At 41.3% G+C, this 25200-nt stretch overlaps 1 protein-coding gene across 1 annotated transcript in view; it reads left to right on the forward strand.

Moving 5' to 3' along the window:
• Nucleotides 1-25200, forward strand: part of LOC103592900 (mitogen-activated protein kinase kinase kinase 15) — a gene marked incomplete at its 3' end in the record, with an annotated part of 62569 nt that overhangs the window by 13428 nt on the left and 23941 nt on the right. The window contains exons 3-5 of the mRNA XM_008575777.1: nt 6178-6371; nt 9594-9762; nt 11777-11883. Of these exons, the coding sequence (XP_008573999.1) occupies nt 6178-6371; nt 9594-9762; nt 11777-11883 (470 nt within the window). The remainder of the gene's footprint in view (nt 1-6177; nt 6372-9593; nt 9763-11776; nt 11884-25200) is intronic.

Below are 25200 nucleotides of genomic sequence, written 5' to 3' on the forward strand. Positions count from 1 at the left end.
ATATTTGTAGATGGTAGTAGTTCTGGAAAGTCCAGTTGCTAGGTTAGGAAATAGAAACTTCAGAGGACAGATTTCTCCACTTCCTACCCCACAATGTCAGAGACCAATGGCTTCTACTCTGCCCTCTGACCTCACTCTATCAGAATCATCCTTTTGGGAATATTTGGAGAGTGTTTAGAATAAGGGTTTACATGTTAATGTGGCTAGCATACTGCTTCAAATGCCTCTTTATGTAGGAAACTAAGCTGCCTTTGTTAAACTTGTTTTAATGAGTTAGATTCTTGAGATGTTTCCATTTATAAATGTAACAGAAAGAGCTGATCCTAGTTCACTATTGAATATGTGTTATTTTAATGATTTTCTTTTTAATTTCTGGTCTCTTCACCAACAAAAGTCTGAATGTGTTTCATCATTTGAAGATGTTTGGGCCTATTCTTCCTCTTTGTAATAACAAAAGTACTGCACTCAAAACCCTGTGCATATGGAAGTTTATGAATTGCTTTATAAAATGTAGTTATTAGTTCCAATTTCTTCTGTCAGGTTTCTTAAACTTTTATACACTTTCTGAAAGACTATCTCAAAGTAAGTATTTTTACCTTCCCAAGGCTCCAGATTCTTCAGTCCTGTTTGTTAAACTTGCTCATCTGGTTTCAGAGTTCATGCATTTCCTTCCTTTCTCCTCGTTTTTCTCTAACTGTAGCTAAACGTTTGCTCCAAGGATCAGATGCTCTCCTAACTGCGGGGAAGCCTTTGTCAGTCTCTGCTGCTACTGCCCTGCCTTCTTGGACAAGAACCTGTGATAGCATATAACATATTTTTTTCAAAATCCTATTTTTCACACCTTATTTAGGATTTGAGCAAGACTGGGGCAGAGTCTACTCTTGGGCTATTTGGGAAGACTGGGTTTACTAAAGGAATAATGTGAACAAGATTTCAGCAGAAATTTTTGTTTCGGAAACAATTTTAAGACATATAATAATTCCATACAAATGGTTAGATTCTCATACCTTTAATTTACCTACATGTTATAGAAGCTCAGGGTTATTTAGTTGTAATATTTATAAATTTTTTGTTATAATTATATCTTTGAAGAAACTGGGAGAAAAGAGAACATGTGCACATGTGTGCATACCTATACACACTTACGCACACATACACAGAATGTGTGTGCATTTGTTATATTAACTTTTTTATTTACCTCTGGTTCTTTTCATTTATTCTGTGGATTCAAGTTACCACTTGGTGTCATTTCCTCATGTCAATACAGCTCTGTTCCTACCTGTATTCTTTTTGCTGTTATTGTCAAATATGTTACATTTCCATATGTTATAAGCCTCAGAATATGATTATACACATCATTTTGCACAATTACTTTTTAAATCACTTAAGAGAAGAAATTTGTGTTTATACTGTCTTTTATAATTTTCTACATAACCCCCTTTACTGGTATTCTTTGGTTCTATCATGTGGATTAGAATTACTGTCTTGTGTCACTTGCTCTCAGCCTGAAGAACTTTATTAGTATTTTTGCGAGATGAGTCTGCTAGCACCAAATTACCCCAGTTTTTGTTTATCTGGAAATGTCTTTATTTCACTTTCATTTTTGAAAGGTAGTTTTGGTGGATATAATATTCTTGGATGACTTTTTTTTCCCCCAGCACTTCGAATATGTCATCCCACAGCCTTCATTTTTCTTGTGAAAAGTTAGATGTTAATGTTATTGGAGTTACCCTGTGCATAACAAGACATTTTTCTCTCGTTGCTTTCAAGATTTTCTCTCTGTCTTTGTCTTTCAGAATTTTGATTATGATGTGTCTGGGTGTAAACCTCTTTGCCTTTATCCTACTCGGAATTTGTTTAGCTTCTTGGATATGTATATTTAATGTTTTTCATCAGATTTGGGGAGTTTTCAACAATTGTTTTTTTGACTATTTTTCTGCTCCATTCTCTCCTCTTTTTCTGCGACTCCCATTATGTGTCATATATGTCAATACGCTTAATGGTGTCCCTCATTTCTTTAAGGCTCTGTTCATTTTTCTTCACTCTTTTTTCCCTCTCTGTCTTTTAGATTGCATAATCTCTATTGATCTATCTTCAAGTTTGCTGATTTTTTATTCTGCCACTCAAATCTCCTGTCATGTCCCTTCAGTGAATTTTTTATTTTGGTTATTGTATTTTTCAACTCCAGAATTGCCATTTGGTTCTTTTTTTTGTAATTTCTCTTTATTGATATTTTCTGTTTCAGATATTGTCACCATATCTTCCTTCAATTTTTTGAGCATGGTTTCCTTTAGTTCTTTGAATATATTTGTAACAGCTACCTTCAAGTCTTTGTCTGCTAAGTTCAATATCTGGATCCTTTCAAAGGCAGTTACTATTGCCTACTGGTTTTCCTGTATATGGAAATGTTTCTTTGTATGTTTCATATTTTTTTGTTGTTGAAGACTGGACATTTTAGGTAGTATAGCAACTCTGGATACTTATCCCCCACCCCTCTGGAGCATGTTGTTTTTGTTGTTTGTTTGTTTATTTGTTTTATGACTTGGCTGGACTAGTTTAGTGAAGTCAATTTCTCTGCAGTATGCAGACTCTGATGTCACTCCTTAGAGGGTGCAGCCTTGGGCATGTGCACAGTTACTCTAACCCCAGGGATGACAGTGGTTGCAGCAGGGCTCTCTTTGACTTTCTCTTTCCTTAGTCTCCCTGTAAAGTTTCTGACTGATCTTTCTGTATTGGGATTAGACCCAGTTGTTAGTCTCTCTTGTTAACTGATTGCTCTATTGTTTTTGACAATGTCCTGAGATATAAACTGTTCCACAGTCCAATATGATTAAAGTCTGGCCCCTGTGCAGGAGTGGTTTTTAAGTTCAGTCCTTGAGGCTTGCTCTGACTTTAGGAAGGCTTCTCTTAGCTATCTGTTAAATTTCTAGCTGTTCTACCTTGAACTTATTGCTATCATGGAGCTACCAGCCTTCTCTTACTTTCTTGCCACCAAAATCTCCGTGATTTTTTTTTTATAGTGCCCATAAGCTTGAACTTCCTCATGCTGTGTTCCATACAAAGTCAGTTCCATTATAGCAAGCTGCAGAACTCTCTGCTCTTACAGCCTGCCTCTCCCCAGGCAGAGTTCTGCATCACTGCTCTGGAGCTGGTAGTGGGGACAGCAGCCTGCTTCTCTTGGGGTGACACCCTGCTTTAGGAGTGGGGTGCACTGGGCAGGAATGACAATCCCTGGTCATCTTAGATTGCCTCTCTTGGTGTAGTACCTTCACCCTGTGAATGACATGGGGCAAGGACAATCAGGGCCTAGTATTCTTGGCCTGCTTCACCTAGGGTGGAGCTTCTGCCCTACAAGTAGGGGCTGGATGGAGAAAGGGAGCCCTGGTCAGTCCTCTCATCCACACTTCCCTGGAATAGAACATCTACAACATCAGGCTGTGGTGGATAAGAACATTGATGACCTGGCCTTCCCAGGGATAAAATGTCACCCTAGACTGGGGGTGACAGGGAGACCCATCTTCTTTGCTGCATCCACCTATAGTAGAACTTCTGTCACTCTGGGCTGGGAGTCGGGTCAGAGCAGGTTATAGCTCAAATGCTACAGAATCTCACTGTTCTTACCAAGGTTTTATAGATTTTCTTGAATAAAATGTTTCTCCAGTTGCTGTATGCCCTTCGGAAAATTTACAGAGACTTTAAATGTTTTTGAAAAAAAGAATTTTCACCAGTTATAGTTGTTTTTCTGGGGACAGGATTTGAGGTGCTCCTCATACCTCCAATCCAGTTCTTTTTGAAAATAACAAACTATATTCAGATATTTTACCTTCTAGACCTCACTGATTTACACAGCCCTTTTCTCCGTCTCAGTCTGAAATAGGAAGGCTTCTACAATAATCTCAACCAATTTCAGGTGGAAGAAAAAGCAGTTTAACTTCTGAGTGTGTAATGGCATTTAATTTACTATAGCAGTATGGCTTTCTTGGCATAGATAAGGATAAAATTTCTCTCTAACCTACCAAAACCTTAGTTTTCTGGGCAATTCGAGTCTCTTTGAAAATTTGGAAGTATTACAGGGAGGGAAGGGTCTTAGTTCCTCTGTAAAGGTAATTCCTAGTGATTGTGAAGAAGCAGATATGATCCTTCCTCCCCAATTATCACCCATATGCCTCAATTTTTGCCCTTTCTATTTATAACACTGGCATTTGTGTTTTGAGGGGTTTAATGCCAATATCTGGTGCCCCCAGGGATAGTCTCCAGCTGCTATTTTGCAGCAGGGTAAGTATTCTCAGAAAACCCTATTTTCAGGAATAATTGAATATTATCAGGAAGCTTAGTCTAAGACAAAAGTTAACCCACTGCCTGTTTTTGTATGGCCTGTGAGCTAAGAATGGCTTTTACATTTTTAAATTGTTGGAAAATGTCAAAAGAAGATGATTTCATGACATGTAAAAATATGAAATTCAATTTTGTGTTCATAAATAAAGTTTTATTGGCACACAGCCACTCTCATGTGTTTATGTGTCGTGTGTGGCTGCTATCACGCTGCAATAGCAAAGTGCAGTAGTCGCAACAGCCTGAGTGGCCTGCAAGCCAAAAATATTGATTATCTGGCCCTGTGCAGTAAAAGTTTGCTGACATGGTCTAAAATATGTTTTAGTGGAATGTTTCTGATAATTTTTTTTAACCAAACATTTTGGGGTCCAAAACATGTCTGGAGAGGTCTGTAGATGCCCAACAAGATAAAAAAGAGTTTCAGGACAATTACTTATATTTTAGGATAGAAATAAGACTTGCTCAAAGACCAGTGGCATTCTTATTCAGAAGGAAAACTTCTTAAAAATGTACTTCATGTATTTATTTGAAACTAGTCCCCCAGTGTTGTAAGTTTTTCCAAGCCTTCTGTTTGATATGAGATTGTGGTATTCTGACAGTTTTCTCTGTAATTAATAAATTTATTTTTAATTTAGCAGAAGGCTTATCCCTTATTTGACTTCCCATTCTTTGATAAAGTGTACTTTCCAAGGTTATGTCTGCATTATCTCAAAATACCTAGATAACTTTAGTTCAGTTTAAAAATTAAACAGAAGGGCCGGCCCTGTGGCGCACTCGGGAGAGTGCGGCACTTGGGAGCACAGCGGCGCTCCCGCCACGGGTTCGGATCCTATATAAGGATGGCCGGTGTGCTCACTGGCTGAGCATGGTGCAGGCAACACCAAGCCAAGGGTTGCATCCCCTTACCGGTCACAAAAACGATAAAAAAAAAAAAAATAATAATAATAAAAATTAAACAGAAGAAGTCAGATGAATTATTTCTGGCATGATATAAATTCTTTAAAACTTGGTGGAGATATAGGAATTTAAAAGTCTTAAATTTTAAGCTAGTTATATTTTATGACATTGTAGACAAAAGATTGACTGATATAATAATGTCATGTAAGAATATATTGTAATCCTCCAAATGTGCTAAAACTTGAGCATTGATGTAATGCTCTTTAAAGGTAATGTTTATGCTTTACAATGGATCACAATTTATAGTCAAACTATAATTATTCCATAGAAAAAAGATAGTTTTACCTGAGTATTGTTTGATGATACAAAAAAAATTCAACAGATCCTTTTTTCAAAAGATCTCTGAGACTAATCATATTTATTAATATTTGATTTCCACAAAACAATTTTTATTTAAAAAAAGGTTATAATAATTCACCTGTAGTTATCAAATGAAATGCTTTTTTCATCTATGCTGAAAGAAAAATATGCCACGTCAATCCTTGGTTGTCAGTGGGTTCAAGTTCCCTCTAGTCTGGCGGGCACGTAATGAAACGATATAATTTCTGAGACTTCAAACCCTAAGGTTTCTGCCAGTGAAGTTCAAAGACATATAGGTCAGTTCAGAACTAAATTGTTGTCATATATCTATGTGGTGGAGCTTTTGAAATCGAGTGGTTTCCTCTTTTGTGCCCGATAGGTTTGTAGTTATATGAGGGTACTTCAAAAAAATTCATGGAAAATAGAATTAGAAGGTAATATGGATCTTTCCATGTACTCTTGTATTACACAAGTTGTTGTTCACACCCAGGCATTTTCTCCTTCCCTGTCCCACCAGGTCCCATCTGCCTAAAGCCACAGCTGTGCTTCCACATCGGTTACTTTCTGGAACGTGTTTCTTTCTTCTAGGCATCTAGTGGAAATTATTATTTCATCCCCTACATTGTGACTCCGTGCACGGATTATTTTTGCTGTGAGAGTGACGCCCAGAGGCGAGCCTCGGAGTACATGCAGCCCAACTGGGACACACTCCTGGGCCCACTGTGCGAGCCCCTGGTGGACAGGTTCATCAGCCTCCTCAAGGACATCCACGTGACCTCATGGTAATTCCCATCAGCCACCAACAACCCTAGGAGCCTTGCCAAAATTTCCCTTCACTATCAGGGAGGCGGTACACCTTCAAATGACCAGAGTGGTCAGAAAATGGGGAACTCCAGCCAATCATTTAAAAATCATCCTGGGCCGGCCCGGTGGCGCACTGCTACAGTGCGCCGCTTGGGAGCGCGGCGGCGCTCCCGCCGAGGGTTCGGATCCCACATACAGACCGGTTCCCGCTCACTGGCTGAGCGAGGTGCGGGCGCAACACCAAGGGTTGCGATCCCATTGCCGGTCCCGGTCCGGTACGGGCGCGACACTGAGGGTTGCGAACCGTTGCCGGACATGAAAAAAAAAAAGGAAAAAAAAAAATAAAAAAACCAAAAATCATCCTGGAAACCATCATTGCCCCTTACTAGCTCACTAAGCTGGGCCACTGAGGTGGGGCCGAAAAAGGATAGAACTGCAGTTAGGAAGTCAGGATTGGGCTCATGCCTGGCCCTGACTCCCTGTGTGGCCTTGATATCTAACTTCTCTTCTCTGTGGCTGTTTTCTCATCTAGAAAATAAGGAAGTTAAGTCACTGATGTTTGTAATGATCTTTTTCAACTCTGAGATTCTATATTTGAAGATTATTTCTGACCATCACTTTATACTCCCTCAGTTGTTGAGATTCTTAAAATGTCTCAGCAAGGTGATATTCTGGCCAAAGTTCCTGTGCTATGAAAGCCTGCATGCTTCATGTCACTCTGCAACCAATCCTGACCTCAAGTTGTACTGTGACATGTTCTCTTTAGATTGATGTCAGGGGTGGAAGGGAATCCTCAGAGATGAACAAGTTTGGATTTGAATCCTGGCCTAGGTGATTCCTAGCTGCGTAGCCTTGAAGAAGTCTGCTCTCTTCTGAGCCTCGGTGCTCAAGAAATTTACCTTCAAATGTCCGTATTCTAAAAGTTAAAGACAGAAAAATTCTTCTTAACCAAAGGATCCAGTTATTTCTCTTACAGCCAATTTAAAGGATTTATTCATTTAAGTTACATCACAAGGAGAAGGATTTGTCCTTCCAAAATGAATGAAAATCCAAAGCACTGACAGAACTGACTTGCAATGAAATGTGAAGGGCCTCATGTCAAGCTTTGGCTCAAATAGTAGCACCCTGAACTGTGGAGTGCTCCTACTGTAGTGTTGGTATGAGGCACACACTTAGTAATAGTCTGCTCTCTTTTTCTATCACATCACCTCTTCTCTGGATGCAGACTTTCTCCTACAGACTTTAATGGGAAAAGAAGACTGGAAACCTAGACATGTGTGACCACATGCCAACATAGAAAGCAAATGGGGGACATTTTGTGGCACATTTCTGGAAAACCTCATTTAGTCACACCTTGATAACTATGGTCTTATTGCAAAACAAACATTTTAGTAAAGTTCAGAGAGAAAGTTCACAATACCATATTTTTGGGTCTGACAAGGAGGTGGATAGCTTGAATCTGCCAGATGAATCTGGCCTTTTCGAGAAATGGACTCTAATTTGTTTCTCATTCAGTGTACATAGGTATATTTCAGTAGGAATATAACCCTTTTGATTTGGTTTAATTTCAAAAGGCTTGAAATACCTGTTGGTGGTTTCAACCCCCTGAACTGGCAGGTGTCTAGCAATGGTTAGCGAGAGGGGTAAGTGATGCTTATGGTTTAAAACATCTATAACAGGGATGGCTGGTAAGTTTTTAGCTTCAGTGCCAACTCTGATAGATTTGTAAAGTATTTTGAGTCCTGTTCCAAAAGGGTTTTGAAGTCATTTCTAAGTTTACATTGATTTAGCAATATCTTCCTTGGTTACAGAGGCAGAAATGGCTGCATGTATATTACATATCTAATGTCTTCAAGTCAGTGTTTTATTTACTTAAAAGGTACTGTTCTTATTAGGTTTCTTAGTTTATTAAAACTATTTTTCAGAATTACCCTTGAAAACAAGACTAAAGTGTATCTTTTTTATGCCTTTATAGTCCACCAAATGGGTAATGGCTGTCATCCAACTTAATGACTCATTTGATTAATGACAGAATTTCAAACACTGGCAGAATCTCCTAATTTGCTCATCATTAGCATAATAGCAGTTGACAAATATGGAAATAAAAATTGATGCACTGATATTTTTATATAAGAACCCTTTCTGTGGGGCATCACTTCATTCTCTAGGTGCTAACTGAGGTCTTATTATGAGCACTGGAAAAGGCTATGTACTGTATGCACATTTATTTGGCATAGTTTTATAATTAAAAGTAAGTACCATTTGTTGTTATTCTATCTTATGTGTTTTCTTTTTCCTCTGGAGACTTTAATTTAGCTTACTCTCTTTTTAATGAACAGCCTAATTTTACTCTCCACAGTTAGATCATTTCAACTTCTTCATAGGTTGACAGTATTACAGCTTGGCAATACCCAATCTCCATTTTAAAAATTACTTGGAAAGTAGACAAGATATTTAAATCAACCTATGGCCATTGTAAGTCGGCCTCTGTACACCAAATGCAGTCAGTTTTCAAGGTTTTAAACCAAGTACCACATACTAGCATTGGCTCTTTGAGAGACTATGGTGATATTCCAGTGTGGATTTAAACTGTTTTAAATGTTTGTATACATCCCCAGTATTATTTAGTTTTATGTTTTATATTTTATATTATAAAATTGTCTGGCAGTTGAATATGACAAGCTCTCCGTCAACTGGGGAAAGCTTTGTGACTACTAACTGGGGACACCTGATAGAGAAATTCATTTTAAAGAAGTTCTCATATGTGTTCTATGGCTTTTGGAATTCTTTTTGGCTTTGTGATAATCTGTTGTTAGTGGGAACAATAAATATTCCAATAAGGTACCTTCTTGCCCTCTATATGTTTGGAAAGACCAGAGGAAGTGGATTAGGTTGGGTAGCAAGTCCTGCATGTTGTCCGAATACAGATAGGGTCAGCTTTGGAAAAAAAACAAAACAAAACATGTATTTTCAAGGTTGTGATGAACTGATTTCTATTCATCATTTCCTGGGTAGTTTCTGTAAAATGTGAATAAAAAGTAGAAAGTAGTTCTTGTTTGCTGGTACAGGGAGGCTCAGGTCTGGCCTGAGGTCCCCATGTGTTAGCCTAAGTCCCGTCAATGAGACCCATGCTGGTGCTAAAGAAGAGAGTCCTGGATGCATGTAGATGTGACTGGAGGTTTTTGTGTTTCCCTCTCCAGTGCTTATTACAAAGAAACCTTGTTAAATGACATCCGGAAAGCCAGAGAGAAATACCAGGGCGATGAACTGGCGAAGGAGCTGGCTCGGATCAAACTCCGCATGGACAATACGGAGGTTCTGACCTCAGACATCATCATTAATTTACTCTTCTCCTACCGTGATATCCAGGTATGGAATAGACCTAGCCGAGGCTAGCATATGCCGAGTTCTGCCTTGGCACGAGGGACTCCTCCTATGAAGTACTCTTATACTAGATGAATGATGAAGTACCTGTTTTATAGACAAATAGGTATGTGGCTAGGTCATAGGTCATCCAGCTTTTCTGTTGTGGTGGACATTTTGGAGAAAGTTTTGTCACATTGGGGCTGATATGACCACGCCAACAAGAGATCTCATATACGGGACTGCTTAGTGTAAGGAACTGAGAATTTAACTACTTATATGCACTTTATGCTAGGCATTGTTCTAAGTCCTTTGCAAATCCTAATTCGTTTAATCCTGCCAACAACCCTGCGGAGTATGTCTACTCTGATTATCCCCACAGAGAAGTTAAGTAACTTGTCCCAGGTCATACAGCAGTTGGTGAGGTCAGGATTCAAATTGAGGCCGACTGGCTCTGTTCTTGTTCTTAACCTCTGCTATGCTACTTCCTTTAGGCCTTGTCACTTCCTTCTTTGTTTACCACCACTCATCAGTGACAGGGAGAACAGGAGTGGCAGAGGCACATTCAGGACCCAGGGAATGCAGGGTTTACTCTAAGACAAGCTCTGGAAGCTACTGGAGAGTTCTTAAGACAGAGTTTGTGGGGTGTGGTACCATGACAGAAATTGAGCATTTCCTTCCACCAAGTTTAATGCCATTGAGCCATTTCTGAGGGAGTCTTGCCTCCCTTCTCTTTGAAGGAGCACAGGGTAATGTACATTACTTGTAGAGTAAGGTACTTACTTTGTAGAATTCTACAAAGCCGTGTTGGAGGATGTTGGCCACAGGTCTTTAAAGCCACATGGTGGAGGCATCCACTTATGACCTGGACCAAGAACAAAGTCAACCACTAAGGAACTCATGCCCCTAGTGATAAGTAGACGCATCTGATTTTCATAGCAGATGCTACTAGGGATTAGGATAATGATTAAATCATGCCCCATGGGACAAGATGGTGAGAAAGACTTTCTTGAAGTCTTTCTTCCCTTGAGCTGCTGGCTTCCTTCTTCCCTGACTTCATGCATCCCTTCATTTCATAATCTTCCATTGGTGGGACTCTTAGGCTCAAAGGGGAACCAAGAGATTCCTGGAATACACTGCCTTCTCTTTCCCGGGGCAGCAGTGTCAAGGTGCAGAGCCACAAGACAGGCATGGGATTGCAGTGGGAAGCAAGCCCTCCACTGCTGAAGCTGGCTGGCAGCGAGCTGGCCAGTATCAAGGAGTCTAAGCCTGGCTGAAAAGGCAACACAGGTGGTGCTGCTAAGAGGGGACCCAGCTGAGACAAACATGGTAGCAATTTTCCCCTGGGTAATTATGCAGAGTTTAGAGCAGTGGTTCTCAACCCAGGGACACTTGGCAGTTTCTGGAGACATTTTTAGTGGTCAAAACTGAGGGGACCGGGGAGTGCTACTGGCTTCTAGTGGGTCAAGGCCAAGAACGCTGCTGAATATACTACAGTGCACGGGACAGTCCCACAACAGAGAACGACCCAGTCCCAAAATGTCAATAGTGCTGAGGTTGAGAAATCCTGGTTTAAGTTAGTTTGATTCTGGCAAAATAGAAAGGACTGGGATTTACATGGGAAGTTGACTGTAAGTTTTCTTGTCTGTATGTTTTCAGCTCATTTTAACACCCAGCTCTGCAGGTGGCATTAATTCTCCTATGTGCAAAACAAGGCAGCTTTTTCCTGGCTGTTGGGCTCATTGCCTTTCTTTTGTTGCCTTTGGATTTAACCCCTTTCCCTAGATCACTTTGTGCCCTTTGACGGCAGGGATTCCTTCTCGTCCATCTCTCTCTCATCCTTCTTGTTTTCTGATCTTTTTTGTGTTCTGTTAAAAGCTATGAGTAACTTCACTAATACCTTCCGTAAGAAAAGGCCTGTCTGTATGTGCTGAGGCTGTTTTATGTTAATAATTATTCAGAAAAATCTGTGAAGAGCTATGTTTTCTCTCTTTCTCATCTTGGGACCTCTTGCCAACAGGACTATGATGCGATGGTGAAGCTGGTTGAAACACTGGAGATGCTGCCTACGTGTGATTTGGCCGATCAGCATAATATTAAATTCCACTATGCATTTGCACTGAATCGGTAAGAATGATAATGTCCATATAGTTTTGAAACATGTCACCTGTTGAATTCTGCTTCCTTCTTTCATTTTAGCTCATCAGGTTTGAGCCAGGACATGTGCTAAATGCCAGGGTTATGAAGATGGGCAAGGCATGGTCTTTGTCCTCAGGGACCTTGTCTTTGGAACATATATTCTAGTTGTGAGATCAGACACATAAATAAATCCTAATAGCTTAGGGTGATAAACAGCTTAATGAAGGTTTATCTATAGTGCTATGGAAGTATAGCGGAGGGAGGGAGTCTTTCTGCCTGGGGGGTTTCTGGGTGTTGAAGACTTAATTTTATTACCTCATGGATGGGAGAGAGTAGGGGATGGAGGGATGGTGCAAAGACCATTGCATTTGGCCAGACCAGAAGTGTGAGTATAGAGTTCTTCATGTGCAAAGCATGTTCAAGGAACATCCAGTGTGACTAGAACACGAGATGCAGGTGAAGCAAATGCAGGCAATGAGACTAAGCATGGGGGTGGGACCATGTCTTGAAAGGCACCTTGTGTACAAAAATGAGTTAATAGTATCCTGTAGACGGGGGGCGAGGGTCTAGTTTAAACAACGGGATTAACGTCGTATGATAGGAAAAGAGGGTGCTGTCTTTATATACTAATATAATATGAACTTGGCAATTCAAATTGCTGAGCTAAGTAGAGTGTGTGAAACTTGGAAATCTCTGCCTGGAGACCACAAGCCTCAAAATCTTAAGTGCCAGGGGTATTAGCTAAGATGCTATAACAAAGAGACCCCAGGTGCAATGATTTAATTAAGACTGACATTTCTCTTTTACATAGCAGTCTAGAGGTTAGTGGATCAGGCTAGTGGCACAGCACTACTCTAGGAGCTGTTCAGGAACTTAGCATCCAACCATTTTGTGGCTCTTTCATCTCCCAAGAGGTTGTCTTTACCTGCATAGTTCAAGCTAGGTCCAGCCTATGAAGTGCTGGTGTGGGCGGGGGGGAAGTGATTTCCTTTAAAGCAAGTAGAATTTATATATGCCAGCTCTACTCACATTCTGTTGGTGAGAACTCAGTCACATGACCCCAAGTAGCTGCAAGGGAAGCTGGGAAATTTAGTCTCTAGCTAAGTGGCCATGTCTCCATCCAAACTTGGCTACTGTGGATTTGGAGGATAACTAGGAGTTTGCCACATTCAACCTCACAAAATCCCAGGTGCCTAAATATCTTAGCTCTACAGTTTCCCTTTCTCCACTGATAATATTTAGGAAGAGGAGCAGCATTGGGTGAATACTGTGAGAACCATGCACAGATACATTCCCTGCTGGGCTTGTCCTCTGCCTGAGCCGAGAATTAGTCATGTCGAATCATAAAGCACAGCACTCTGGGAAAGTACTTAAATTGGCTTAAGAGCCACAGAGTTAGAGGTGAGCTAACTTAGAGGACTCTTATGTCTGATTTCCCAGTTTCAGAGGCTCTGCTTTGCTTCAACAGCTGGATTAGGCTACAGATTATTGACCTGCCCCTGGCAGCATCTGCAGAACAGCAGCAAAACAGGGGCGCATAGCTTCGGGAGGCTCATAACACATAAGAGGTCACATCTTCCTCTCTTTAAATCGAGGTAAAATTTGCAGTCAGTGAAATGCACAGATCTTACGTATATAATTTGATGGGTTTGATAAATGGATATACATGCACAAATACCTTCATAATCGTATTCATGAGATTTAGCTATGCTGTTGTATCAGTAGTTCATTCATTCTCATTGCTGTAGAGTATTCCATTGTATGGATATGTCACTATTTATTTATCTAGTTTACTGCTTATGGACCTTTAGGTTGTTCCCAGTTTAGGGATACTAAGTACAGGGCTGCTATGAACATTCATGTGCATGGTTTTTGTATACATATGGACACATTTCTTTTGGAAAATCGATATCTGAGAGCAATGGGTGTGGCAGGATGAGGTGATCCAAGCAGAATGGCCAAGATTGCATGCCAGAGAGCCACGCTTCTCTCGGACAGATCTTTTCCTTCTGGTCTGATTGCCTCCTATTAGACAATGGCTCTGTACTGTAGGCCAAGCAGGATCCTCAATGCTGAAAACCTTGTTTTTCCCCACAGACTAGGGATTTTCTATAGAATTGCAGTATTTCCTTCATTTGTATGTGCAACCCGATCCTAAATGTCACATTTTTGCTTTAGGTTTGACTTAGCCAGCTGTCAGCATAGTCTCGGTAGGATTTGGCATTATGTACAGTTTTGAGGAAGTTTATGGCATCACCTTGTATCTGTAAAGGGGAAAATACTGATGGACAAAAGATTTTTCCTGCCTTACAGTTGACCTTTAACTCTTAGGAAGTAGAGCAAATCATGGTCATTAATTAGTTACTAAAGTTTGGCAGTAATCGGTGACATTTGATTTTCAGATGGTAAGGGCTCCTGTTAGTGAGAAAGCTGGCTAGAGCCAGCCAGCTTTTCCTGAGATCTTTCACTTCACTGCATGCAGAAGCCCATCCAAAGCTACTTCAAATTCCCACTGAGCAGTTAAACTGCTTGCCTCTCAGTGGCATGGAATCCTTTATGAGCAATTTTTATTTGCTGTTGCTTTTACAGACAGGACTAGATAAATTAATGCAGTCAGAATAGTCTGACCAGGAATCCAGCCAGTGGGCAGAAGAATGATCCAGAAGGAGAATATCAGAATCAAAGCCCTTAAGTTAAAAACAAAACAAAACTTGCCTATTGCAAAATAGAAGGCACACAGTCATGTTCCACTTCCTGCATCTGTGCGTCAAGACCACCAACTCCAGCAAAATTTACCTCATTGAATTACTCAGCAAGTGGAGAGCCAGCTGGATGCATGACACATTCATTGGAACATCTGGTGTGTCAGTCTATAAATAAGGGGAGCGCTAGAGAGGAGGATGCCCTGTGGACCCTAGAAATGTATGACTGAATCCAGCCCACACCAGAGGGTCTGCAAGCTTGGTCCTGAACCTACAGCAGTCACCTGAGCCTTACTGCTGGGGTGGAGGGACACATGTCCTTAGGAGAATGGTGTGGGCTCGTCATCTTCGCACTGCCATCAGCCTCCTTTTGTGTCTTTTGTTTATGTTCACTGTTCGATCCTGCCATCTTAATTTATGTTTATATAAGTAGCCATTCTTTATTGCATGTTTGTCAAAAGTACAAAAATGATGACATCTTTGCACTTTTATAGTGCATTGTGTCCAGGTACCTGAAAGCATGTTGCAAAAGAAGGAAATATATTTGTTGTTGCTTTCCCAGTAGTGAAGAAAATCATAAAATCTGCCAACTTGGAATCATCTAGTCCAAACTATTTTAGAGAGGAGGAAGAAGGGAAGACAGAAAGGGCAAAGGCCTAAAATATAACAGCTGGTCAGTAAGAGATGTGGGACTAGAGCTTCGTCATTTTAGCACAGTGTGCTACATACACTAATTTTTAAAGCTAATGTTAATATTATCATGGCATAATCAATTAAACTCTTCCCAGAAGGCTTTAGCTTACATTTTGTTTGCCTGAAGGACAACCAAAACAAGCTGTGGACCTCCACTTAAAATTATTGGGCTGTCCCTTTATATGTCCCGGTCTGTCATACGTGATGAGAATATTAGATGGTAGCTGAATATTGAAACTGCTTTCATAATGCGTACTTTTCTTTTGGTTTGGTTTTTATTGTGGTAAAAAAAAAAAAAAACACACATGCAACATACAATCTACCTTCTTAACCATTTTTAAGCATACGGTTCAGTAGTGTTAAATTATCGTGAAACAGGGCCGGCCCGGTGGCGCACTGCTACAGTGCGCCGCTTGTGAGCGCGGTGGCGCTCCCGCCGAGGGTTCGGATCCCACATGCAGACCGGCCGCTCACTGGCTGAGCGAGGTGCGGGGGCAACACCAAGGGTTGCGATCCCGTTGCCGGTCCCGGTCCGGTACGGGCGCGACACTGAGGGTTGCGATCCGTTGCCAGTCACGAAAAAAGACAAAAAGAAAAAAAAAAAATTATCGTGAAACAGATCTCTAGAATTTTTTATGTTGCAAATATGAAACCCTGTACCCATTAAATGACAACTCCCTATTTCCCCCTCTTCCCAGTCCCTGGAAACCCCCGTTCTACTTTCTGTCTCTGTTAATTTGACTACTCTAGATACCTCATGTAGGTGGAATCATACAGTATTTGTCTTTTTGTGACTGGCTTATTTCATTTAGCATAATGCCCTCAGGGCTCATCTGTGTTGTAGGTCGAATCAGAATTTTCTCACTTTTTCAGACTGAATGATATTTCATTGCATGGATATACACATTTGTTTATCCATTTATCCATCGATGGACATTGGGTTGCTTCCACCTCTTGGCTGTTGTGAATACCGCTGCTATGAATGTGGGTGTGCAAGTATCCCTCAAGATCTTGCTTTCAATTCTTTTGGATGTATACCCAGAATTAGGATTGCTGGATCATATGGTAGTTCTATTTTTAATTTAAGAAACCTCCGGGCCGGCCCGGTGGCGCACTGCTATAGTGCGCTGGTTGGGAGCGTGGTGGCGCTCCAGCCGAGGGTTCGGATCCCACATACAGACCGGTTCCCGCTCACTGGCTGAGCAAGGCGCGGGAGCGACACCGAGGGTTGCGATCCCGTTGCCGGTCCCGGTCTGGTACGGGGGCGACACTGAGGGTTGCGATCCGTTGCCGGACACGGAAAAAGACAAAAAGGAAAAAAAAAAAAAAGAAACCTCCATACTGTCTTTCATAGTGGCTGCACCATTTCACACTCCTCCCAGCAGTGTACAATTTCTCCAATCCTCGCCAACACTTATTCTGTGTGTTTTTTTAAAGTAACAGCCTTTCTAATGGATGTGAGATGATATGTCATTGTAATTTCAATTTGCATTCCTCTGATGATTAGTGATATTGAGCATCTTTTCACATGCTTGTTGGCCATTTGTATATCATCTTTGGAGAAATGTCTGTTCAAGTCCTTTGCCCATTTTTTTAATCAGGTTATTCGATTATTTTGTTGTTGTTGAATTGTAAGAGTTCTTTATATATTCTGGATATTAACTCCTGATCAGATATGATTTTGCAAATATTTTCTCCCATAGGTTGCCTTTTCACTCAGTTGATTGTGTCCTTTGATGCGTGAAAGGTTTTCAGTTTGATGTAGTTCCATTTGTCTATTTTTGCTTCTGTTGCCTGTGATTTCAGTGTCATATCTATGAAATCATTGCCATAATATATACTTTTTATAGCAAAAGTCCAGTTGCATTTTTTCCCTAAGAAATGAACTCTCTCCTTATTTTCTACGCAGTAGCCTTGCCAGTAACACATTTTCTTTTTGAAAAATATTTACCCGAAGGACTTACCACTTCCCTCTGTGCTCCCTCCCCCTCACTGACCTCCTTGAGCTTACAGTATCTTTCTTTTCTGTGTACTTCCTTATTTGGTTCCCTCCTTTTTGTCCTTCACCCCCTTAATTACTGACTTATTTATGTGTCAGTGGAAGGGCCATGTGTAAAGGGGAGAGCTCATGAGGGGTGACTGAAGTTAATGGATGATTGAAAAAATACAATTATATGTGTGTATGTGTTACACACACGTGCATACACTTGAACTCACACAGACAAGCAACCTTGTTCTCTTCGAACTACTTGCATTGCATTGCCCTGCATTTATTTTGACAATGCTCCCATTATGGAGAATATTATGGTGCCAGCGAGGAGGGGATTTTTTTCATTGTCTTAAGAGCGAGCTTACAAGGCACTTAGGAAACCACTATCATTCTGGTGGGTTTCGAAGATTGACAGATCTGGGTGTGAATTCCAGCTCCTATACTTAAGTGTTATGGCCGGGCCGTGGTTAAGCCACTCAACCTCCTGAAGAATAAACTGCTTCTTCTCTAAAATGAGATATTAGGATCTACCATGTAGTATTACTTGGAGTACCCCTGCCTCGAAGCAGGTGCTTGGCTATGGCTGTTACTATTACTGTGTAGTTTGATTACCCATATTTTTACCAGGTTTGAGGGATAACTTTTGACCATTTCCAAATATCAGATCTACTAACAAAATATAGAGATTGCCATCACAGAAGATATTTAAAATAACATACCTTTTGCTCTGAAGGAAATTCATAAAGAAGTTCATAGAAATGCTGTTAGCACAAGAACATTGTTGGAATAAGTATATGGCCCTCTGATATGACTATTTTGAATGAGACAGGGTTTATTTGAATGTAAATATTTGTAGATAAAATAAATAATGTTTGGTAAATTCAGAGTTTATTACTTTACAGCAGTTTTTTCAACCGTGGCACTATTGACATTTGGGGCTGGATAATTCTCTGTGATAGGGGCTGTCCTGTGCACTGTAGGATGCTTAACAACATCCCTGGTCTGTACCCACTAGATGCCTCTAGCATCCCTTCTCCAAATGTACCAACCAAAAGTGACTCCAAACATTGCCAAATGTCCCATAGGGGACAAAATCGCCCCTGGTCGAGACCACTGTTTTATAGGGAGGCATTGTGGGGTATAGAAAGAGCACATGCTTTGATGTTTGAATCACTTACCAGCAATATGATGTTGCCAAGGTAATGAAACTCCTTAAGCCTGAGCGTGCTCATCTGTAAACCAGGATGGTGATGCCTGTAGTGAGGGTTAAATAAGATGTGCCATATGCAAATGGCCTGCACAGCCACTGGCAGCTAGAAGGTATTTCATAAAAGTTCTGTCCCTCTTCTGTGTTTATCCCCCATTCACACTTCTTAATTCTAATCAGCAGATAATAACCTAGTGTTATATAAAAACATTGCAGAGTTGACATGGTAAGTGCCTAGTGACTTAGTCTGTAGAAATTATGGTTGTTGAAAGTTTCATTGCACTTGCTGTTTTCCTTCATAGCACTTGCATGTCTGTGTTTACTTGTTTAATACCTATCATCCCTTTCCCTAGCCTGTAAGCTTGAGGGGGAACAGGGGCCATGGTATATACTGGGCCATTATATACCCAATGCCTAGTACCATTGTGCCACCCACACAGTGGGTGCTCAGTAAATATTTGTTGACTGGGTGAATGAATGGATGACTAAATGATCAGCCGTGGTGGTAGAGTTAGAAGAGTGTCTGGGTACTACAGTTAATTTAAGGGCTTGGTAGTTAGACAAATCTATTGTATTTTCTTTATATGTGAGTCTATGCTTAAAAACAAAAATATTGAAGTCCTACATTTTCAATGTATACAGAAAAATATAAAAACGTAATTACTATTAATACCACCATCGAAAGATAACCACTGAAGGTAGGACATGGTCCGAAACACAGTTCAGAAAAGTGGAGGTCTGCATTGGCTGGGTCAAGGTCAGTGGTGAGGGAAGCCTTCCTATTGTGGGATCTCAGGTGTCTGCTAGAAAGGAGATTTGATACAGACTCAGAGGGGAGTAGATCTTCCTGAGCAAGGAAACCCCTGCCTTCTTAGTGTTGTGGACTTGTGTATTATTCAGAGTAGGGTAACTGCTATCACAAACAGCCCCACAATTGCAGTGGCTTAACATGATGGAAGTTTCTGTGCACTTAGGCAACATTCCAATGTGGGTGTGTCCTGGTTGGGCAAACTCTTCTTCAGGCGATTGCTTGACAACAGTTTCCTTCCATCTTGAGGCTTTGCTGTCTCTTAAATCCTCAGCTCTCCTTTCAGCCAGATGGTGAGAAAAGGGGAGCATGGTGAATTGCAGCAGGGGTTTTGTGTAGTGTTTCATAACAGCTTTATTAAGATATAACTCCCATACCATACAATTCACACATTTAAAGTGTATAAGTCAGGCTGGTTAGCTCAGTTGGTTAAAGCTGGTGCTGATAACACCAAGGTCCAGGGTTTGATCCCTGTACTGGCCAGCCACCAAAAATAAATAAATAAAAGCATAAAAGAGTGGTTTTTGGCATATTCACAGAGTTGCACAGTCATCACTATGATCAATATTAGAACATTTTCATCATCTCCCCAAAAAGAAACCCATATCCATTACCAGTCACCCCCCTTCCTAGTTTCCCTCAATCCTCCTCCCCATTGCTAAGCAACCACTAATCTATTTTGGCAACCTGTTAGTAGTTACTCCCTATTCCCTCACCTCACCCTCTAGCCCTAGGAAACCACTAGTCTCTATTCGGTCGGTGGATCTGCCTGTTCTGGACATTTCAAACAAATAGAACCATACAACATTTTTATTGCTGCATAACATTCCATTGTATAGACCACATTTTATTTCTTAATCCATCAGTTGATGGACATTTGTGTTGTTTCCACTTTTTGACTATACCAGGGAGATGTGTATGAGCCTGGTCAGGAAGGGATGTTCATTACTTCTCATACATTTCATTGGCCAAAATTTAGTCTCGTGGCCCAACTTAACTGCAAGGGATATGGGGAAATTGGTACAGCTGAGTGCCCGGGGGCGGGGAATAAGCGGGGTTTGGCAAACCAGTTACAACTCTCAAATAAGGAGTAGAGTTTAACTGGATTCATCAGTGTGGAGATCCCTGGTGACATGTCACAGAGCAGGACCAAGAATTCAGGCAGGAATACTTTTCACTCCTGCTGCTTTTGTGCAAAAGGCAAAGCCAGCCCGGGTAGTGCCCAGCTCCATCTTGGGGCCTGCCGACCCATCACAGGGCCCAGTCATCACAGATAGTGCTTTGTGATCCCAGGAGACTGGGAAAGGTTGGGCTGATGGGAACTAGGCTGGGCTGATTTAATAGTGGTTCTGCCCTGATACATAACTAGGTTCTATTTGTAGAGTAAGAAAACAACCATTCTGGTGTGTGTGTGTGTGTCTTTGGCTATGAGCATTGTTCATACTAAAACACAGATTGCCTCTAATTGTCCTCTTCTCTTTATGTAAATACAAGGCATCTGGCCAGAGGAGGGCACCTGCTTTCTTGTGGCAGGTGTGTATCTGTCAGGAAACAGAAACCACTCTAAGTATTTAAAATAGAAGAAATTTAATACAGGAAATTGGTTCCATGGATGATGGAAGAGCTATGAAGCCAAACAGGAAACTGGGAGGCAGCCCAGAAATTAGCATCAGTGGGAAGCTGCTACCACCCTTTGGCCGAAGGGACCCAGGAACAAGGTGATGCTATCAGAACTCAGGTGCCAGGATCACCTGGAATTATTGTGAGCCAGCCCAGTGGAAGCGAGGTCTACTGAACAGATGCAGCTGTTGCGGGAGCTGCCGTGCAGACCACAAAAGGAGGGAGAAAATACTCGGGCTTCCTCCTTCCATCCTCTAGTTACTGGTCTACCAGCGCCTCCTACTGGCTGCTATCAGCTGGTGACCAGTCGCCTGGAGGAATCAGCCCCTCTGCAGTACAAAGCAGAGCAGGGGAAAGAAGTGTCTCTGAAGGCAAACAGACCCACGATTGGCCCAGCAGGACACTAACTTTCAGAAGCACTGCTCAGCCTCTATGTATTTTTTAAGTCAACTTTATTAAGGTATAATGTACATACAATAAAACATAAAATTTTCAGCACAATAGTTAATGAGTTTGGCCAAATAAATACAGCCTTGTAACTACCACCACAATCAAGATATAGAATATTTTGTCCCCCAAAGTTCCCTTTTGCCCCTTGCTAGTCGCTTCTCCCCCAGCCACAGTTTGGATAATTTTGATTGACCTGTATTCTAGCTCAATGGGTGTTTCTTTGATACTATCCCATCTGGTGCTGTGCACATTCAGTGATTTTTTAAAATGTATTTTTCAGTTCCAGGTCTCTCATTTATTTGTGTTTTAGAGCTTCCATTTCTCTCATGAAATACTTAATCTTGTCTCTGACACACACCCACCCTCTCTCTCACAGACTTTGTTTATAGAAACAATATAATAGTTGTTTTAAAGTTCTTTCTGCTGAATTCAATAGTAGAGTCACCTCTGGGTCTGTTCTCTTGGTTGCGTTATATCTTGATTATGGGTAACATTTTCCTGTTTCCATGCATGTCTCATGATATTATGGTGTTCTGGATATTTCACCTAAAAGAATATGAAGACTGAAGTATAATTTTATTTTGTTTATTATCCTAAATATTTAAACCTTTTTCTAGGCCTGGTGATCAGCATGTATGACTGATTTTTTTCATATTTCTCCTAGAGATTAGCTGGGCTGGGACTGGACTCCACTTTTAATTAGATTTAGTTCACCTGTGCTTAGCCCAACCCCCAACCTCCTGTCCCTCTGCTGCCTTTTTGGTCTTATCAGTATTTGAGCAGTGAGGGCTTAGGGCTTTGGTTCCTGCAGGGACCTGGAATCCAAATGCTGTGACCGTGCACGTGGTAGCTTTCTACTCATGAGCCTCTCCTTCACTGTGGCTTTCTTGGCAACATTCAGAGGGTGGGGATGGGGCACGAGACTCTGGGCCAGGCTATTTGTTTTTCCTTTTGGATGCTTCCAGATTGCATTCTGTCCTGCCAGCCCGTGCTGTTGTGAAAACATTGGCTGATTTCTCCTTGTCCTTGCAAAGTTTCTCTGTGTACCAAAGGCTTTCTCCTCCCTTCATCATTACGTAGACCAGGCATCCAAGTATAAAAGCTGTCGTGGCTCTCTGCTCACCTCTGAAAGGTTTGTATTTTTCTGGCATTCATTTAATCAAAGTCTTCTTCCTTCTATTCAGTAGTATATTTATATTGTCTGGGTTTTTCCTGCCCCTAACCCTAACCCTAACCCTAACCAGAGGAGTGAAGGCCTTTCACATTCTTTGACATCTGTAGTAGTCCGCTTCTGTTGCTTATAACAAAATACTTGGAACGGGTAATTTATAAAGAAAAGCAAAATTTATTGCTTATGGTTTCTGAGGCTGGGAAGTCCAAAGTCCATCTGGTGGTGGCAACAGTGATCCAGGGGTCTCACATCGCAAGATGGTGGAAGCAGAGAGAGCACGAGAGAGAAAGACAGACTCTCTCTTCTTTTAAAGCCCTCAGAACCACGCCCCGACCACCATTTTTAATCCATTCACTACTGCATGGTCCTGCAATCCAATCACCTCTTTAAGGCTCCACCTTTCAATTACTATAATAGGATTTCCCACCCTCTTAAACAGTCACAGTGGGGGCCAAGTTTCTAGTACATAAACTTGGGGGACACAATTCAAGCTTCAGTGAGTTTGGGGGGGACATAACTCAATCCACTACAATATCCTAATTGGAAACAGAAGTATCTTATAAGCTTTCTGACAGGTGACCCAAAACAAACTTTGTTCTAGAAAGGACACTGATCTAATGAGAGCTTTTGCTTTTTAATGCTCAGGGATAGCTTAGAAGAAAGACTTATTGGAACTCTGTCTCCCACCATATGACCTTCCTCTTATAGACACACAATATAGAAAAGATGGACAGGCAGGCAGGATGGTTAGTGGCAAAGGGGTGCTCTGGGAGACCTGCAGCTCCCAGTGATGCTGTGAAGGAAGCAAAGTCAAACACTTTTCAGATGAAGAACGAAACACAGAGGGGTAAGTGACTTGCTCAAAATTCAGATGGGTAGTAAATGGTGTGAAAATAACCAGAATCCAGCTCTATATAATTCCCAGTGCAGTGTTCTGTTTTTACTCTGTATATTTTATTGCATAAATAATAGATGGATGTGTTTATATAATTTTATTGTGAAAAACTGAAAAAAAAAATACATGTAAAGCAGTTGTTTCTCTTAACTCAAATCTTTGATCCCACTCATATTCCAGAAGTAACCTCTCTGGTCAGTTTGGTGTATATCCTTTCAAGCAATTTTCTATACATTTATACACTATTAAAATATGTAATACTACAGTGTTTTTAGAATATAGAACCATACAGGAGATATTCTATTATTGTCCTTTTTCACTTAGCAATCAGTGCTTAGAGATCTTTCCATGTCAGTACATATAGTCGTGCTCAGTTTGTCATTCATTTAAGAGACATTTATTGGGCACCTACTATGTGCCAGATCCAGTTCTAAGCACTGTGGCCCAGCAGTAAACAGACCAGACCAAAAAGAAAAAAAAAAAAAAAAAAAAAAAAATCACACTTGCTCGGAGTTTGCATTCTAAAATGGGGAGAGACAATAAAAAATAAGTAAAATTATTATTATTTTTTTCCTTTTTGTCTTTTTTTTTCGTGTCCGGCAACGGATCGCAACCCTCAGTGTCGCGCCCGTACCGGACCAGGACCGGCAACGGGATTGCAACCCTCGGTGCTGCGTCCGTACCTCGCTCAGCCAGTGAGCGGGAACCGGTCTGTATGTGGGATCCAAACCCTTGGCGGGAGCGCCGCCGCGCTCCCAAGCGGCGTACTGTAGCAGTGCGCCACCGGGCTGGCCCAAAAATAAGTAAAATTATTACAACAGGTTAGGATGATGGGGGGGCTAATGGGGTGAGGAGGTCGTGGTTTTAAGCTGGGTGTTCAGAGAAGACCTCACCTATTAGAAAGTGACATGGAGAAAAGATCAGAAAGAAGTGAGGGAACATATCGTGTAACTATCTGGGGGAAGAGCATTCCAGGTAAAGAGATCAGCACATGGCACAGCAAGGAGGCTTGTGCAGCTGGAACAGAGTAGGTGATGGGGGCGGTGGCGGGATAAGAGCTGAGGTTGGTGAAATTACTAGGAGTCAGGTCTTGAAAGAAAATTGGCATTTGCTTTAAGTTGGGAGCCACTGGAGAGTTTTGAGTAGAGGAGTGATGTGACCTGACTTGTAGTGTAGCAGGATCACTCTGACTTCTGTGCTGAGAATAGATTATGCAGGGGTAAGGGTAGAAGCAGAAAATGACGGTGGCTTGAACCAGGGTAGGAATTGTGGGCGTCATGAAGAGTGGGCCAATTTCTGATATGGTTTGAAGTAAAAAACAACAGAATCTACTGATCAAATAAAGGGAGTTAGAGGAATCAAGCATGACTCCACAGTTTTTGGCCTGAATAACAGAAAGAATGGAGTGGCTATTGAACAAGATGGGGAAGACTGAGTTTGATGGGACAATCAAGAGTTTGATTTTGGACACGTTAACTTTGGGCTATTAGACATGCAAGGGAGATGCCGAGAAGGCAGTCGGATGTGTGAATCTGGAGTTTAAGGGAGTTCTGGGCTGGAGATGGAAATTTGGGAATCATCAGAATGTAGAAGGTTTGAAAAATCATGGCACTGGATGATATCACCAAGAGATCTAGTGTAGTTACCAATAAAGAGGAAAGAACCAAAGGTTGAGCCTAGGGACACTCCAATGTAAAAGATCAGAGAGATGGGGGCCGGCCCGGTGGCGCACTGGATAAGTGCGCCGCTTGGGAAGCACGGCGGCGCTC

The sequence above is a fragment of the Galeopterus variegatus genome, unplaced genomic scaffold (genome assembly GCF_000696425.1).
Source record: "Galeopterus variegatus unplaced genomic scaffold, G_variegatus-3.0.2 Scaffold1238, whole genome shotgun sequence".
Taxonomy (NCBI): Eukaryota; Metazoa; Chordata; class Mammalia; order Dermoptera; family Cynocephalidae; genus Galeopterus; species Galeopterus variegatus.